At 44.6% G+C, this 18,410-nt stretch overlaps 1 protein-coding gene across 2 annotated transcripts in view; it reads right to left on the reverse strand.

Moving 5' to 3' along the window:
* Positions 1–18,410, reverse strand: part of SRGAP3 (SLIT-ROBO Rho GTPase activating protein 3) — a 102,660-nt gene that overhangs the window by 7,882 nt on the left and 76,368 nt on the right. For both annotated transcript variants that reach the window (XM_033926590.1, XM_033926591.1), the window contains 12 exons: positions 17,364–17,585; positions 16,468–16,569; positions 15,417–15,614; positions 14,829–14,913; positions 12,711–12,738; positions 8,170–8,272; positions 6,743–6,803; positions 5,004–5,081; positions 4,166–4,300; positions 3,259–3,364; positions 2,899–3,126; positions 1,044–1,123 (listed from right to left, as the gene is read on the reverse strand). In XM_033926590.1, the coding sequence (XP_033782481.1) occupies positions 1,044–1,123; positions 2,899–3,126; positions 3,259–3,364; positions 4,166–4,300; positions 5,004–5,081; positions 6,743–6,803; positions 8,170–8,272; positions 12,711–12,738; positions 14,829–14,913; positions 15,417–15,614; positions 16,468–16,569; positions 17,364–17,585 (1,426 nt within the window). The remainder of the gene's footprint in view (positions 1–1,043; positions 1,124–2,898; positions 3,127–3,258; positions 3,365–4,165; positions 4,301–5,003; positions 5,082–6,742; positions 6,804–8,169; positions 8,273–12,710; positions 12,739–14,828; positions 14,914–15,416; positions 15,615–16,467; positions 16,570–17,363; positions 17,586–18,410) is intronic.

The following is an 18,410-nucleotide window of genomic DNA, read 5'->3' on the forward strand; positions in this document are numbered from 1 at the left end:
AAAAAACAACTGAGCATCAAAAAGTACATCCAAATTCCAAACTTGTTGAACTAGCCGGACCTCTTGATCGTACAACTTAATCCGATCCAGCCCTTGATCTCCAATCACAATTACCTCTGTTTTCTGAGCTTTCAAATGATTATGCTCGATCGCATCAAAATGCCGCTCCTTATCACCTTGAGAGCAGGTTTCAACAGCTGTCTAGTTTAAATTTAGGAACTCGGCTCTAGTAAATTTTCAAACAGGCTAATTTAAGAGCAGAACTCTCAACATTAGGAGCACAAGTCCTTTGTGTTTTGGGCCTATCTGATGGTAAGTTCACTGGTCAAGTGCAGCATTTCTATCTAGGCTGCCAAAACGTAGGTGTCAAAATGCGACTCTAAATTTTGTTCTATAACGACATCTGCTTGGCCACTTAAGCCTGGGCTATGCCAGCTGGCACACAATAGGCATAATGGATGCAGTTACGCACTAGAGCACGTAGGAGCTATAGCAGTGTTTCTCAAGTCAGTCCTGGAGTCCCCCCTCGCCAGTCAGGTTTTCAGGATATCCACAATGAATAGGCATGAGATTGGTTTGCATACATTGCCTCTATTGTTTGCAAATCTTTTCCATGCATATTATAGTTCTTTTTCTTATGTACTTTAGTTTTTAATTAGTTCTTCTTTCTCCTATGTTTTCTGCTATCTACTCTAGTCTTAATTATATGTGAACCGAGTCTAGCTCCATTGGGAGATGACCCAGTATATAAACCAAAGATTAGATTAGTAGTAGCTTGCACTTATGTGCTAGGAGCAGGTTCCATGCACTGCATAAGTGTATCCATCATGCTTAATAGCATCCCATTTGGATGCACAATTTTACACAATAGTTCGGGGTTATGAAAATAGTGACACTGAAGATATGGGTTAAATGAAACCCAGAGACCAACATTTCATTTACTCTGGTCACGTGCCTGCTCAGTACTGACTGAGAAGACTAGACTGTTTTTTAAAGGACATCTCTGTGGACCAGCTCGTGCCTTCCAGCGGGTAACAACTCACCGTCATCACTAGTGTGCAGTTCTGTGCCGTTGTCGTGATCGGCTTCATCAATGGTGCCTGGTTCGCTGTGGGGGCTGTCACTGCACACAAAGTAGAGAAGTGAGATACCAGCATCACAAGCACTTGGACCCAACATTATAATTTAAATTTATATTACTTTTTCTGGTAGTACAAAGAAAACAATTGCAACAATAACCAGCAGTAGACCAGGCAAAATAAAGCCATCCACGTTGGTTCTTCTTGAAGGCTTTAAAGAAAAGAACAAAAATTTTAAGTGTTTGAAGCTTGTGCGGTTAAGGCAGAGCTTACAGGAATGGCGTAGGGACAGTGATAAAACTTGCGGGGATGGGATGGAGAAATTGAGTTCCTGCGGGAATGGGGAAAAATTTGTCCTCGTGTCATAAAAGTTACTCTTATTTATTTACCACTTTTTTTCATGAAGAGAATCGCCCACTGCAAAGTAATCGGGTACTCTCAAGTATTTTTCCCCAAGTGTCCCAGTGGGTTCACAATCTAACTGGGGCAATTGAGGATTAAGTGTCCACTCCTTCAATCTCTTTGCCTCCAAGGGCTGAAGCTGTGTCCTCTCTTGCTAGGTGGCCACAGGAGAACCTTAGGGTGGCTCTCTCCCATCTACAAGACTGAACGTCACAGAGTAGGTGGAACCCAGGTATCCTCGTGAATGTAGCAGAGAAGAATTACAGGGAACTGAACAAAAGCCAACCAATGGGTGTCAGATGATAAAGCTCTTTGGTCATCATTACCATCTTCAATCAAAATTCAACCAACGACCTGGATATAAAAGCCTCCCCATCCCATGCAAAATATATCATGGGGGGATTCGTTTTATAAAGACTGACAAGAAAGCATCTGTGGGCACTGTCAGGGACATGGACTGGGCAGATTTTATAAACTATGCAAGTACAACACACACATTTATATAGTACAGGGGTTTGTTTTAAGAGTCGATTAACAGGGGTGGACTGACAGTGATCTGGACCTCTGGGCATGAAGGGTCATGGGCTCTTAACCACCTATCAAAAATTATTAAACTAGTTGGAGGCTAGGGGAGAATGGGCCCCATGTTGTTGATCCTTGGACGCTGTTCTCTCGTCTCAATGGCACCTTTCTGGGTCCTGTAACTGCAAGGAGAGACTTTTCAACTTCAGCTGACTGTGAGGCCTGAGGACCTCCCCAGAGGCAATTAAGTAAAGGGCTTCTGTCAGAAGCCTTCTTATCACTTACATCTAATACAGAGCACTCCATCAGACACCCCAAGTAGTTGACATAATCAGTGAATATCCAGCCCCCCAAATTAATCATTATAAGAATAAATAATCAATAATTAAGAAGATTAAAATAAGTCATAATACACAGAACTAGCAACACCTGCAGAAAACCATTTTATCATCTTCATTTCCCATTTTCTTAACCCCCCCCCCCTTTTTACCTGTGTTTCCCGTATAAAACATCTCATAATTAGGCATGTGCTTGTATGCAGTTTTAGAACATGTTCAGGGAAAGAGTCTGGGTGGAGTGTGAGTGGAGCCATGATTTACAGGTGTGCTTTATAAAAAAAGGTGACAAGTCAAATGTGCGCAAGACAACAGTGCGCGGACAAAAACACGAAGACAAATCAGTGCAACTATGAACCATAAAAAACACACATTCATGCCTGCTCTGTGACTTCAGTCTAGCCCCTATTTCTTCACAATTTGTGCTAAACACAAAGGTGTCTACATATCTTTGTGCTCGCACTATAGAGAGAGGCATTATGATATTCCTTTCTGAATAAGCCGTAACATTCTGATTCTCTGCAAAGCATTTAATTGTGTAAAAATACGTCGGGACGTACCAGTAGTCCTCACTGCCAGTCATACATTTCTCATACATGGGCCCCTCCAGTTCCTTGTGGTTTGGGAAGATGACTTCATGGTGGATAATGATGGTTTTCATGACCTCATTGACATGTGCCTGACAGGAGACGGGATCTTGTCCTTCTGGAATGGGCATCAAGGTTGGTCCGAAGCAGATGGCAAGGTTGTAGGGATCCATCATGTTTTCATCACTATATTGCGATAAACTAGGAAAGAACAAGCCCTGAAATTGAGGTCTCTCTGTGGTAGTGATCTATTACAGAGCATTCAGAGAATTACACTGCCTTGCACCAAGTCATTAAGCCGCCCCCAAAGAAGAAAGGGTTCGGACAACTTACTGATTGAGGAATGCAAAGAGGTATCTCATGACAACCACTACAGCTCGTGGGAGGGTAATGAGGATCTGCTGAATCTGTTGGACCTTCTCCAATGGGTTCTCAATTTCTGTTGCAAGAAAATCACAGTTATTGGACACAAGGCTGGGAAAACTGCTTTTTCCAGGAACTGATTCCCACTATATATATTTTCTGTCTGGAACTGCGATATTTCCCTTTGGACTTCTTACCCACAGTAAAAATATGTATTATTATTTGCAATAAATTTGTGAATTATCTCTTCAATAAATAACTGAGACAATGTATATGAGGAACAGCAGCATTTGGGAGAAAACAAACAACAGAAGTGCCTGACATCCATAGTACAATTCAACAGACAAGTTGTCTTATCCCCCCCAAATGAAGAAAGACAAATGACAGAAGCTGTTCCCCTTGTATAAAAAGGGAGCATTTCAGGAAAAGAAATGCTGTAATTTGTTCTCTTAGGCTTCCACGGCTGGTGTCACGATTGTCACAGTTGCCTGGGTCTTACCACATCTGAGTAGGTAGAACCGAGGTTTCAGGCATTACGCTGTGGCTTTCTTTCAGGGTGTGAAGAAAGCCACAGCACTGACATGGCGAGACCCGGACAACTGTGAAAATCAAATACTGTTATTTCCTGCAAAAGAAGATCTAATCTTACTACAGGGCCAGATAATGCTCCGAGTCAGTTTCAGTCCTGAGGAAAACAAATGAGAGTGTCTGTCACAAAAGAATTGTGTTTTTGGATAGTAGGTGCTGCTGGAGGTGCAGAGGTTACAAATAGCCTGAGAAACTGAACATAACAAGGTCTGCATTCCATACGAAGGGGCCTTTTACGAAAGGATGATAACATGACAAAATTAATGCACGAGAACTGTCATGTACTTACTAATAGTGGATATCAGATCCTGAAACCTTTCCTTAGGAAAGAGTGGGTTTTCCAGTCCTCGGAAATAGAGCTTTAGAACGCCGGCTACGGAATTAATGTCGTGTTCATTCTGCTCATCCACCAGGGGGTCTTCACCTGTGCACAGAGAAACAGATGTTGAAAACCACAGAAAGGGTGCATGTCCGAAGACAGCAAGGCCACGCTTTATCTGCACTTAGCTCTGAAGCTCTTTAGGACAGAGAACCAGTGGATGTGAATGTAATGGAATGGTGGGGACACAGCTGAAAAATCTGCTAGATTACAGTGGCTGCACAAGAGTTAAATGAATAAAGGAGTAGAGAATGACACGGGGGCAGATTTGTCCCCGCAGGAACTCAATTTCCCCGTCCCATTCCTGTAAACTCTGCCTTAACCACAAAAGCCTCAAACACTTATGATTTGTGCCGGAGGACAGAGCTTGCAGGAATGGGGCAGGAACTGGAAAATGAGTTCCCGCAGGGACAAGGAAAAATTTGTCCCCTTGTCATTCTCTATAAAGGAGTTTCCTTTGTGAGGCTTCTGTGAATTGAAAAGCCACCTGGTAGCATCTGTTGTTCAGACGATGAAGCTTCAACATGCCACACATGTTCCACAGGACACAGAGTAGCCTGGGTGACAGATCCATTGCTTAAACATTTACTGAACTAATGACTAAGCATAATCGCAAAGCTTCAATGGCTAGATTTTGACTTTTGAAATACTTTGCATCATAAATCATAATTCTGACTTGGATGATCAGCCGTTTCCAAATTTAAGAGTTTGTCCCAGAACGGGGTTTTGAATTGTCCCCAGACTGTACCTCGTTCAAATGAATTCTTGATGTCATTAACTTCAACTTGCGATCCAGGAACTCTGAAAATACCCTGCTGCTGAAGACCTTTAAGAAAAGAAAGACAGTATAAGTTATGATCCGTCATTGTCTTTCTGGGCGAGATCTGGGCATTTTCTCCCAGGAAGTCTTCAGTGCCAGACTAGGGATATTTCACACACCACATCGCTTCTCTATGTATTTCCCACCCCGGGGGGAACTTTCAGCACTTGACCAAGTGCCTACTTTAGCCAGACCTGTTTTATGTTACGTTCAGTTTTAGCCAGCATGGCTGTCGTTAAAGTTTAGCTGGATCAATTTTCATCTACCACTTACGCACACAAGATTAGCTAATTAAGGGGCTCTTTTACTAAAATGTGATAAGATTTTGCACGTTTAGTACATTACTTGCAAAGCCAGTGTGGCAAATGCACGGGGGTCTGCCCATAATCTGTCCTGCATTTATCAGACAGGGCATAGCAACAGTTACCTGCACTGATAGATAACACGGGTGACCTGGCATTATCTGCCATGGCAGTCAATGTAGTGCAAACCGGTGGTGTAGCCATAAGTAGGTTCAGGTGGGCAAAAACCTGCCAACCAGCAGCAGGACATCCTTGCTGAGCCTGGCAAGTGTCCCCACACTACACCAGCCGAAGACTCCTGGCGTTTTTCCCTCCCCTCCCCTGCTGGCGATCCAGCATCTCTCTTGGTCTCTCAATGTGTCTTTTAAAAACTTTTTTCACTTCCAGAGATTGCCATAGTGAGCAGCAAACTCGCACACGCTGTTCACGCTGGCCTCGGAGCCTTCACGCTGATGCAACTTCCTGTTTCTGTATTGGCAGGATCACATTAGAGGGAAGACTCTGAAACCAGCATGAAAAGCGTTTGAGAGTCTCTGCCAGTGACCTTTAGAAATGAAGAGAAGTTTTTAAAAGGGACACCCAGAGGGGGAGTAATAAGGGGGGTTGAGAGACCAGAAGAGATGCCAGATCACCAATGGGGGAGCAAAGAGGAAGAAGAGATGCTGAATCACATGCAGTAAGGGGGGAAATGAGAACATTTTCTGCTCACCCAAAATAGACTGTTTGGCTCATGCAAAAACACATAAAATCACAGCACTACAACAGTAGAGTTACCCCCACCCCTAGGACATAAAATCACATGTGCATACACATATGAGCCCTCAAATTCGATTTCCCCTCCTAAATCAGACCACTCAATCTGAATCCCCTCCCTTCCCCTGATCTACTCTTCCCCAATTCAACAATCTAATCTCCTCCCACTTAAGATTCCCTGATGTGGTGCTCCCACCACCAACAATCCAATCCCTGACCCTTAAATCAGACCCCACACACACACACACACACACATCCCGAGATGCTCCTCCCTCCCAACCCATGCATCTAAGTGTCACCCTCTTCTGAAAATCCATCCCCTAACATCCAACTGGCCCCCCTCTCTACCCACCTTCCCTCCCCTTCATTTTGCAGCCAGATAGAGTAGAAGCTCCCTCCCTGTCCCACTAAAATCTCAGGGGTGGCCTCCTGGTAAGTTCAGGATGATCTCCGAGGGGGGGGGATGTTAGGATGAGTTGGGTAGGAGGAGAATCTTGAGGGGGGTTCTGATTTGGAAGTACGAGAGTGCATTAGGGATGGGAATTTGGATCTGGTGGGGTATTTAAGTTTTGATAGCCAGGGTTCCGATTCTGCTGGTGAGAACAAACTTACCATACAAATTGATATATCGTATGCAGCTTTCAACTACAAGTGGTATCACCTGTCCCGAATCCTGAAAACAGAATTAAGAACTTATTGATGTTCCAGTGATTCACTTCTTCATTAGAATCCCTTTGAAAAGCCAAAGGGATTCCCATAAGAACATACAGGTTTCACAGCTGCTCTGGGCTTTCAATTCCCTTCCCCAATCATCCCAAGTATTGTAATCTAACTAATAGCAGTAAGACTTCAAATCCCAAAATGCTTTGCAAAGGAAAATTCAAAACCTCACTGATGGAGACATTTGGCCCAGATATTCATGGAACTGGCTGTGGCCCTAAAGTTTGTGTATCCTGGGCCACCCCACCATGGCTGTAAAACCCAGCTGAAAAACGATTCTACTATTTGCCATATCAAAAATCCATCCCAGCTAGAAAATTAAAACTACTTGCTATTGTCCAATGTAATTTTTGTGTTTGCCCAGTAGTGGTTATTCCCAGTCCATCATCCATAAATAATACATTCTAACCCAGTTTGAGAACCCCAGGCCAAGTTTCCAAGTTTATTTAAAATTTGATATTCCGTTTATCTGGTTTCTAAGCGGCGTACATAAGTATAAAATCAGGGGATACATAGGATAAGACGCACAGGTGCAGGGTATTCTGGGATTTGTAGTCCTCTCTATTCCACTATGGAACAGAGCTGTAGTTTGAAAGGTGAAAAGTGATGAGGAAACAGGTGTAACGTTCCTCTTCTATTTAATGTCAAAGCATTAGCCAGTCCCAGGGCTGCGATTCAAGCAATAAAAGAAAGGAGAATCAAGTTATTTCAGAAGGACCTGGCTGCAAAACAGAGTACAGGCAGAACACTCTGCTTCTTCCAGGTCTATGAAGAGATATGATCTCACTTTGAAAGGTAATCCTCAAGACCACTGTCAATATGGACTAATTGATTATTTCAATTAACAGGACAAGGTCCATTATTTTAGGGATTCCAAAGGGAGTTATGTTTTGAAATATCAAGCCCAAAGTCTCCCTCTCTCCTAATCTGGTCAAAGGTGCATCCCCTGGGCTCTCTCAGCAAAGAAGCAGGACATGTTGTAAATACCTGGTTCCTGGTTCGAGTATTTCTTCTTCCTCTGATAAAAAGAAAAAAAGCAAGAGAGCAGGAGAGAAAGAGAAGCCAAAAGCATGAATAAGATGAATAAAGAAAAGAGGAAACCAAAGCAAAACATTTCTCCAGAGACATGAAAGTTTGGAGACCCGTGAAGAGCCTCAGCAGAACCTGATGTAGCACACTGCAGACCCCCAAATCTCCGAAAAGACAGAGATCACCAAAGCGCAAAGGACAGAGGATGGAGGCAGGAGAGTGAGCCAGCAAGGAGAAAGGCTGCAGAAGAGGCCCCATCCCATTCCGCACAGCCTCTCCCAGCCAAGTACCTTAATGAACGTTTCCATATTGCCGTGAAAGAGTTTATGATTATAGACTGAGCGAGGCCTAGCTCTTCTCATTTTCTGTGGTTTAGGGGGAAGAGATGGGGGCCTGGGAAAAATGGAACAAAAGAAATCAACACAACACAAAATTTCACAGAAAAAGGCAAAAAAATCCCTTCTCCATATCAACAGCTCTAACTTCTAATTCTTGTTAGTGCAAGAGCCAATGCAGAAAGTCTCACGGAGCTGGCTCCGCATACAGTATTTTTATGAGAGTAGCAACCAAGAAATTGAAAGCAATGAGAACACAAATTACTGCCTTGTTAAAAAGCAGCAGAAATCCACAGCTCATTGGAAAATGTCACCTTTCCTGTCAGTGCATAAGAGGTAATTGGCTCGCACACTAACAGAGTGACATTTTTAAAAAAGGCTGCAGAAAAAAAAAAGCATTCTGCATAGACCCCCATCACCCAACAAACCACCCCCTCTGACCTAACCTGACCACTTTCCTTTTTCTGGTGTTTAATGAGCCCAACCGCGCCTCCCTGCCCTGTAAAAATGCATGCATCCCTCTAAACTCTTCCCCCCTTAAAAGAGGCAGGAGGGATGCCCGCTCACTCCTGCCTTTGGGCTGCCATTTTGAAAAACAGTGGTGCTTGACCCTCCACTGTGCATCCTGGGATGCAGCAAGCAGGATCACTTTGCCATATAAGGGATTATTTTCCTTATATGGTAGTCTCCACCCACAATAAGAGAAAAATTCCCTTATATGGCAGATCAGCCTTGCTGAGTGTATCCTAGGATGCATGGTGTGGGGCCAGGCACGACCATTTTTCAAGATGGCAGACCAAAGGCAAATGGGCATCGCTCCTGCCTCTCTTAAGATAGGCCTTGGAGAGGGGTCTGGAGGTACACTAGACACCAGGGAGCGTTAATTTTAGTGTCTATTTTTACAATTGAAGTTGGGGGATGTTAGGCAGGAGTGCTCTAGATATCATGAAAAGATTATTTTATGGTTGGGGAAGGAGGGGTGGGGTGTGCAATAGACACCAGGGGATTTTGTTGTATTAGGGAGCGGAAGTTGTGATTGAGTTGGGCTATCAGGACAGGGGAGCTGGGTTGGGGTTACGCTGCCCTGAACCTGGCAAAAAATGTTTTGCATTGGACACATCAGAAGTCCCTATTTTTTTTCCTCTGCGCCGAAGCGGAGTGCTTAACGGTCTCATTCTCATCATCCATTTCAATGCACCAGTTAACACCCAACTCAACCTCTGTTTCAACTGCTGAACTAGTGATGTCCCACTGTAACAGCTTTCTTCATTGGCCCCTTTGTCATTATTTATAAGTGCTCGGAGAGACACAGGACAGAGTTAAAACACTGGCTCATCAGTGACTATTCTGAGGCTTATCAGAAAAAGCTAAGAGGCCTCTCAAGACCTCAGACTGTGGTGTGAGGATGATCAGAAAACACATGCTGAAAGGAGTTTCTACTCTGTGGCAGCACCAGTTCCCTTAAGATCAATAGCTGCACCATCACAGTTCTCTTGTCCCTTTCTACTTATAACAAATGAATTTGAAGCTCAAACCCTACAGTCTGCAAGGGTGTCCTTGAGAGATCTCAGTTTCCTTGAGGGATCTCACTTTCTACTCTCTGCTATAAACTAATCTGGGGACTGGCCCCCAACTACCTACTACCTCACTTCGAATTCCACTCCTCTATTAGGCCTACCAGAAACCGTAACCTCTTTACCTACCCAAATATCATAGGCTGTAGATATTGCACCTTCTTTGATAGAACATTCAAATTCCAAGCAGGTAGACTGCAAACTTGGACAGGCTACTTCACTTATGCCGCCAGAGAATCATATAGTATCTTTAGGAAAGAACTAAAAACCACATTGTTTAAGAAATTTATAACCTAACCAGACTTCTCCCCTAAAATCGGAGCCTCCTCCCATCCCAAGGAGTCCGTCTACCCTCTTCTGCCAAAATTTCTATCTTTAATTGTTACCAGTTTTTCCCACTGGTGCCCGTCCTTCGTTCAAATGTACCAACTTAACAACTTACTTCTCATCAACATCTTATGTTATCTTTTTCACCTTCGCAGCCTTGCACCTTTGTAACTCAAAGCGCAATCTCCTTTCTCTTCTCCTACTTATGCTCTGAATATCGTCGACTGTATAATGCTACTCATTGTGAAACCATGTAATACACAGCCCTGTAACTCTCCTGTTACTATCACTAGATGTTCAATGCTATACTCTGAAATTCGCTGTCTGTACAGTTTCTCTTCATTGTAAACCGCCTAGAAGTCGCAAGATTGTTGGCGGTATATAAGAATAAAGTTATTATTATTGAAGCTAAAACCGTACACTCTGCAAGGGTTTATTTGAGGGATCTCACTTCCTACTCTCAGTTGAAGCTCAAACCCTACGGTCTGCAAGGGTTTCCTTGAGGATCTCACTTTCTACTCTCAGTTGAAGCTTCTCCAACTGCTTCCCGGTGTCCAAACCTGCAGGAACTAAGTAGCCGTAATACCATGTGCTGCTGCAGTAAGAATGGCTGCCACAAAATAATTTCCCAGGCCAATTAAAAAAACCAGCAGAGCCAGGCCTTTCTAAAACAAGTCACACGAGGCCTTTCAGAATGCTGAGATCCTGGGTTCAATAACATTTAAAGAAAGAATACAATGAACATACAAGATTGGTATGATGGGTTAGCAGTATGGAAGGGCTACACTGTGTTCCCTGAGCTGTCCAGGGCAGGGGATGTCACAGAGAGGGGTCCCATTCATCACTCACTGACGACACCTACTGGTTAGACTCAGGATATGCATGTACCATGTTATGTTGCCCTTAGCTGCAGGACGGTCACCGCCATAGTTGGGGTAATTTAAAGCGGCTTTTCAAAAATGCAAAATAAACCTTGGGTAGCTGTGAATGGCAGGGTCATGGTGCTGTAACCCCCAGCAGAGGGCAGTTGCATTTCAGCAGGAAGCCAAAGGAGCAAGAAACAACTGCTGGAAAAGCAATTCCAAAACGTTAAAAGGTAAATTCTATGCTGTCTGATAACAGTAAGGGTAGAGAATGTCACCACGATCTACTGCTTAGATATTTGGAACTCAGCAGGAAACACAGATAACACACTCGGATGTAATCCTTGGGGAATAACTTTCAGCACATCCTAGTGCACAGTAAGAGCCAGTGGCATAGCGAAGGTGATGCCCCTATCCACCCCCATCCGCATCCTTCCCAGCCCCCCTTCCCCCATACCTGTTTAACACTCCCAGTGCAAGCAGCAACCCCAGCCTGCTGCTTGCACCAGCGTTGGTTCTTCCTTTGACATCAATTCCTAGGCGCGGGTGCAGGAAGTGACATCAGAGGAAGAGCCAACGCTGGTGTGAGCAGCAGGTTGGGGTTGCTGCTTGCACTGGGAACGTTGGTACATGTGGTGTGGGGGAGACAAAGAGGACATTCCAGGGTGGACTTTCCCCCCCCCCCTTACCATGCCACTGGTAAGAGCTTAATATGGAATATCTTTAAAAGACTCAGCCAGGCATATGTAATTTAGAGAAAAGAAGCCTTCCGCGTGTCCAAGACTCTACCATTTACTCACATTAGCCCCTGATTTTGAACCTCAGAGTATGAAAGTATCTTGCGAAAATCCCTGGATTCTCTGTGGGCTTCCAAACATACACATAACTTGTCAGCAAAGAATCTTAAGGAAAACCTACTGCAGTTTGTTCACAAGTGATTTATCAGTTACCAGCACCTTTATGAGTACAATACTTTTAGAGAAGGGGATCTCAACCAGTCCTTGAGACACAATAAGCCAGTCAGGTTTTCAGGAGATCCACAATACATATCCATGAGAGTGATTTGCATGCAGTAGCTCTATTGTATGCTTATTCATTGTGGATATCCTAAAACCAGACTGGCTGGGTGAGTCCCAAAGACTGGCTTGAGCACGGACAGCAGAGAAGTGCTGGGGTCGGTGAAGTTTCCTGTGAATGTAGGGTTTGAACCCTATTCCTGCTGCTGCATCCCTGAATTGGTGCAAACCTCCAATACGTGCAGAGAGTGTGCGGGGCAGCAAATGTATACAGGCTGCCTGGGCACAGGATTCCCCTCTGCAAGGCTACACAGAGGAGACAAGAGTAGGGTTACCAGGTTTCCTCTTTTAAACAAGAGGATACGTGGCCCTGCCCTGTCCGGCCCCCAGCCCCACACAAATCTCGTGTCTCCTTCCCTGAGCTCCATGCCACGCTTGGAGAGCCTCCACGCATATGCAGAGGCCCTCTAGATGTAGCCATGAGCTCAGGGCCTTCCAAAACCCAGACATCCCTCTGGACATGCCCAAGTTTTCCCGGACATCTGTTAACCTTCGCCAAGAGAAATCCTGAGCCCACAGGAGATAATTGTCTTATCCGAGTCACTAACACACGAGTCCCAGTGTAACAATATCATTAGCAGTCATGTCCACAGCACCCTCTACTTAATGGTCTCGGGACACAGGGTATCTTGTCAGATTGTTGAGTCTCCTCTTACCTTGTAGTTCCACACTCAGCTCTTTCACCTGCAAAAAAGCCACAGAAAAATTTCTGTTGAGGGAGGACTACATAAATTCACTATTATGTTTTGCCGGGAGATTCAGTGGTTTCTCAGCTTTTGCCAGCAGATGTCGCCATTCTGCCAACCAGGATATCTGTGGAAGTGAATCTGCACAGGGCGATTCCATGATCTGTGCATTGCGGTTGTCATGTTAGTCACATGAACAGGGCTGGTGGAAACATATTAGGTACTCTAGATAAAACTTTAGCTCTACAGCTCCTCACTTAACTTTTAGCCTGTAGCTCACCTTGATAGCAAAATTCTTTATAATGATTCTGTAGAAATGCATTAAAGTGTAAAAGCATGCACTGATGTTTCTTTGACTTTGTGGCTGTCAGGATCTAGTGTGTTGCTGTGACTGCAGTTATTCTGTGCCACTCCCAGAAGCTGCTGCCTTAAGTGTCTGCCTAGTCTGCCTGATGGGTTATGCCAGTCTGTACAGAAATGAAGGTCAATAAACATTCAAAAATCTGGAATTTGATACCAGAGGTTGTGGTAAAAGCAGTTAAGGTAGCTGGATTTGGACAAGCTGTTATTAAGGCGGACCTGGAGGAAAGCCACAGCTTGTCCCTGGAATTAACCAGGATGGAATCTTGCTGCTTTTTGAGACTTTTCCAGATCCTGCTGGAAACAGGCTAGATGGACTTTTACCTGAACCAATGTGGCAATTCTTATGCTCTTTTTATGTTTAAAATCAATCCCCACTTCCTCCAGAGTAGTACTGCCCAATTCAGGGAAAACTTTTTCAATTCAATTTGCTCTTCTTGCCCAATCGGGCATTTTTTTCATACAGCCTGGCAGGTTTATTTTTGTAGCCTCTTCACCTATCCCCCCCCCCCCTTTGCCCTCTCCAACCCCCAAAAAGCCTTTTTCCTCTCTTTTTTAGGTCCCAGCTCATGATTAATGTCTAATACGAGCTTTGGCAAGATACATATTTCAAATCTGACATATTGTAATCACAAAAGAGAAAAAAAAATATTTTTCTACCTTTTGTTGTTCAAATGATGTTGGTCCCAGGCTCTGGTTTCTGTTTGTCTTCTGTTAACTCGCTTGCCAGGGTCTCCTGGCCATTTGACGTTTTCTTCTTTCTCTGTGTTCACTATCTATCTTCCACCTCTGTACCTTCCCTTTCATTGCCATATCCAACATTTCTCTCTCCCTGTCTTGTGCCTTGGGTCAAACCTCTCTATTCCCTTCCATGCAGCACCTCTCCCTTCCTCCCTTCCATTATCATGTGCAATATTTCTTTCTCCCCATGCACCATCTGTCCCTTCCCTCCACCCTATGTCCAATATTTTTCTCTCTCTCTTCTCTATGCATGTATCCCTCCCTTCCACCATATGCAGGGTGTCTCCCTCTCACCCTTTTATACTTCTTTGTTGCATCTCTCCCTTCAACTCCTCCACCCCATGTCCAACAATTTTTCCTCTCTCCCCCCATGTGCAGCAGCTTTCCAGCCCTCCTATCCCCTTTTACAGCAGCTTTCCATCCCTCCCTCCCATTCCCCTGTGCAGCACTTCCTGATCGACACCCCCATCACCATTGTGAGACCTCACCTTTCAGGCCCCCAAAGCAGCAGCAACAGTGAATAGGCTGCTCGTGCTGTGCTCACCAGGGCTTCCTTCTGCTGCATCATCAGTGACTCGGCAGGGTAGGCCAGGAGCAGTCTGTTCAGAGTGCTACTTCTGCTCACTGGTCATTGCTATTGCTGCTGCCACCTTAGGAGGCCCAGGAGTATTGTCAGGACTCAATGAAATCAGCGAGTCGAATTTTTCCAGCAAACGAATCAATTTGAATCAATGCACCGAAGTTAATTGGTGAATCGGGCAGCACTACTCCAAAGGAGGTTAAACTTCAGACTGCAGGAGAGAGGGGCTGCAGTTTTATAGGGGCTTTGTACAGAACCTCATTCCTTCTATACATTAGCAGCACCCAAACCAATCTGCCCACAAAACCAGCACAGCTAGCGATTGCTGGGTTCCCTAAGAGCAGCTTGGTCTGACTGGATGAAACAACATCCAAAAGACTAAGCAGCACCATTCTCTGCTCTCTCACCTTCTCCAAGGGTTTGCTTGAGTAAGTCATGTTTCGCCTGCAGCTTGGTGATGAGGTTACTGCCATTCAAATACTCCTTAAACTTCTGAAAGAAAAAAATAATGTGGTTCGTAAGTGGAGAAGAATGAGCCTCTGATGCTGCCCCAAGGAGGAAAGCCTCTGTTGACACCTCTCACAAGGCCTTCAGAAAAGGTGACCAGGTGTGCCAGGTTCACTATGGCCATCTCCTGCTGCTTCCTGATGGATGCACGAGTCTTGTCTCTTGCCACTCAAATCAGAAGCCATCACACAAAAATTTCCCCCAAAACATCACTGACTTTCTTAACATATTAGCTCTGTCGGCCATGTTAACTCCAATTCCTCGCTCCTTAGTGCCCAAATGGAGCCAGCTCAGTCAAATTCTGGGAATTAACACAAGAACTTGAATACAGGCAACATTCAGCTGATGCGCCTGGTGCAGGTAAACAAATTCAAATACTGGGACTTATCAGCACAGAACAAGAGATAATGAGGAGCAATGAGCACTTCAACATAACACTGGAAGCAACACAAGTCCTACATAGAGAAATAAAGGTGCAGTTTGCTTACTGTGAAATAAAACATTTCTGTTTCCCACTGGTTGGCTCTTCGCTTGGCTATGTTGACTTTATTCATGTACATCTCAGAGGTTGCCGTCTTAATGGAGTCTGTGGAGCGACTGTGCTGAAAGGCATCCGATACATCAAAGTCCTCCACTGTCAACATGTCCTGCAGTGTCTGCATGGTGGCATCCAGGGTCTTTCGCACCTGAAGTTAAGCCAGCACTTATCAATCTTTTTGTGGCGTAACCGTGACCCCATTCATGTAGTCAATGAAAGCACTGAACCCCGCCTAAATGTAAGTCTACCTAGATTGCGACCTCAATGGTGGGTTTCATAACTCCATTTGGAGTTACAACCCATAGTTTGGAAGCCCTAACCATCTGGTAGAACTGTGCATTGCATAGGCAGTGTGGTTAGATATCACCCACTGCGGTACATCAGTTCAACAAGGGCAGAAATGAATGCCACTCAATGAGCCTTGTCAGGAGGGACGGGAAAGGAAGCCTGCCCTGTTCCTGCCTGTGTTGGACCTGTTCTGTGGTCCTGGGGAGGGGAAAAGGGATGTATGCCCTGCTACTGCTATTATAACTGAAATATTCTTATAGCATTACAAGGTCAACTACTGAACATACATATAGGAAGACAGACAGACTCCAAAGACAATCTAATGATGACAGGGAGAGAACAGTTTGTCCTGGAGGAGACAAAGGTAGAAAATGTAACCACAGGGATCACTTTATGCACCTGAGAACAGAGGCCTGAAATCAGGCCTTGCCCTCTTCCAGCTAACAGAGAGAATGAGGAAATGGGGTGGGTAGGAGGGATCCTACACTGTACAACAGAGGCATATTCTCAACATGTAACAGAGACCAAGCCACCTGTAAGCTGACATTTGGTGTAAACAGATTACACTACAAAGACAATGCTAACCAGTTAGACCACTGCCTGTGCGGTAGCCATGTCTGTGAGTAAATGGAAAGCCTTCATCTCCAGATTCAGGATTTTGTACTTACTGAACTGGTGCAGAAATGCTTACCCTGGAAACCCTTCTCACTCACCTCTTCATTCTCAATCTTCAATGTGGCGAGTCTGGATTGCAACTGGTGGTATCGCATGAGCAGCTCTGTCTGTACAGGCTGCTGGGCACTCACCTGGCACACCTGCATCGAGAACAAAGAGGGTCGCTAGACAACTTCCAAGGAGCATAAAGGTTTCATAAAGGGCATTTGTTTATCACCAGGCACAGGGAGAAAGGATTACAGCATGAGACCCCAAAAAGTGAGTGCTTTAACCCCATCGTCAGTAGAGGGCTATAAGATTCCATTCAGCACTTCATATGTGGCTGGATTCTGCCAGCTCAGTGCACAGAGGACATATGTGAGGTCTGGGCAATAACTGGCATGGTATGTTCCTCAGATTCAACTGGTAATGTGAAAAATCTCCTTGACTGCTCATGGGAGCAATTTTCAAGCGGACCACACGGTGTCGCTATGCTACTATTTATTTTTATAGTGCTACTACACATTATATGCAGGTACTTTCTCTGTCCCTAGAGGATTCACAATCTAATGCTGGCTTTTATAAAGCTACAGTAGTTTCTAACTTGGGCCAGCGAGGTAAATGCTCCAATGCTCAAAGAATTCCTGTGCATCGAAGCATTTACCTCATTGGCAAAATGGCTCCCCCCCTCTACCTGTTCAAAGTGCCTTTCCAAACATACCTGTTAGTTACTCTGTCCCCTGCCCTCTGTCACTCAGTGCCACTTTCTCTTTTACACCTTCCTCCTGGGAACCAGGCCACAATTAATCAGTCAAACAAAAACACAAGAAATCACCTTTTCCCATCTGTTTTTCTCTATGTTGACATTTTTACATTACTAATTCCAGTGTGTGTGTGTGCGAGTTCTTAAAAGAGCACAGCTGGACAAGGCCTAGGTGCAACTCTTCCTGCCTACCTCATCTCCCATGTGGGGCTGAAACTCAAACTTCAAGGGAGGACAGAAGACCTGGTTGCACAGGTCCATGATCTTGTGCTTGTCACTCCGAGCATCTAGGTTATCTACAGCATTCTCAATGATATCCAGGCCCTCGTGGCGCGAAGTCTCCAGGTTATATTCTGCTGAGAGATACGTCCTAAAGGTTCGTGCCAGACTTGTGTGGAATCCAAGGTCACAGCACTGAAAGAAGAAAAAATGCAACTACTATAAAGAATATCAGATGAAGGTCTCTTCAAAGAATAAGGGAGGACACGCCCCAAGGAAATTGTAGTGCGAGAACCAGGAAAACTACAACATTGGACCCAGGGAAAGCCCATCCCAAGGAAACAGCAACTTTGAGAACCAGACAGATCACTCCTCTTCTCTTAAGAAATAGTTGATGTTGAGAATCAGAGAGAGATTGCACCCAGAAGAGAAATGAAGACTTAAGGAGATCATGCCTCAAGGACTACATGACACGGAGAAGTGAGGAGGCCATGCACTGAGGAAGAAGAGAGGATAGAAAGTGAGAAAGTCATGCCCCGAGGAAGAAGAGAGGCTGGGAAGTGAGGAGGTTGCAACGTGAGGAAGAAGAGAGGATGGGTAATGAGGAAGTTGTAACCTGGTCAAGGAAAAACAATGAGAATCAAATCAGTTAGATGACCCTTTACCAAAGTTAGTGGATGGAAGAGGAAGCATGAAAATAATTAGATATTCGATATGATGGGGACAGGATGAGAGCCAAATGGGAAAGCATAAGGAGTTGGTGCAGGGAAGGGTAAAAAGAACCAAAAGCATAAGAGCATGTTCAACTGTCTGCCTTGTACCTAATTTTCAAAGGTGTGCAAAGCAGATACTTTCAATTTAGAAACTGTACAAAAGCTTCATTGACTTTGCACCTAAATAAGTCCCGAAACACCTCCCTTAGTTCAAAACAGTTAAAAACAAGATGCTACAGAATGGAGAGGCTAAACCCTGCCACTCTGGGGCATTAATATGTGGGTAATTGAGAGGAAATTCTTGCTG

The sequence above is a fragment of the Geotrypetes seraphini genome, chromosome 17, assembly GCF_902459505.1.
Source record: "Geotrypetes seraphini chromosome 17, aGeoSer1.1, whole genome shotgun sequence".
Lineage (NCBI taxonomy): Eukaryota > Metazoa > Chordata > Amphibia > Gymnophiona > Dermophiidae > Geotrypetes > Geotrypetes seraphini.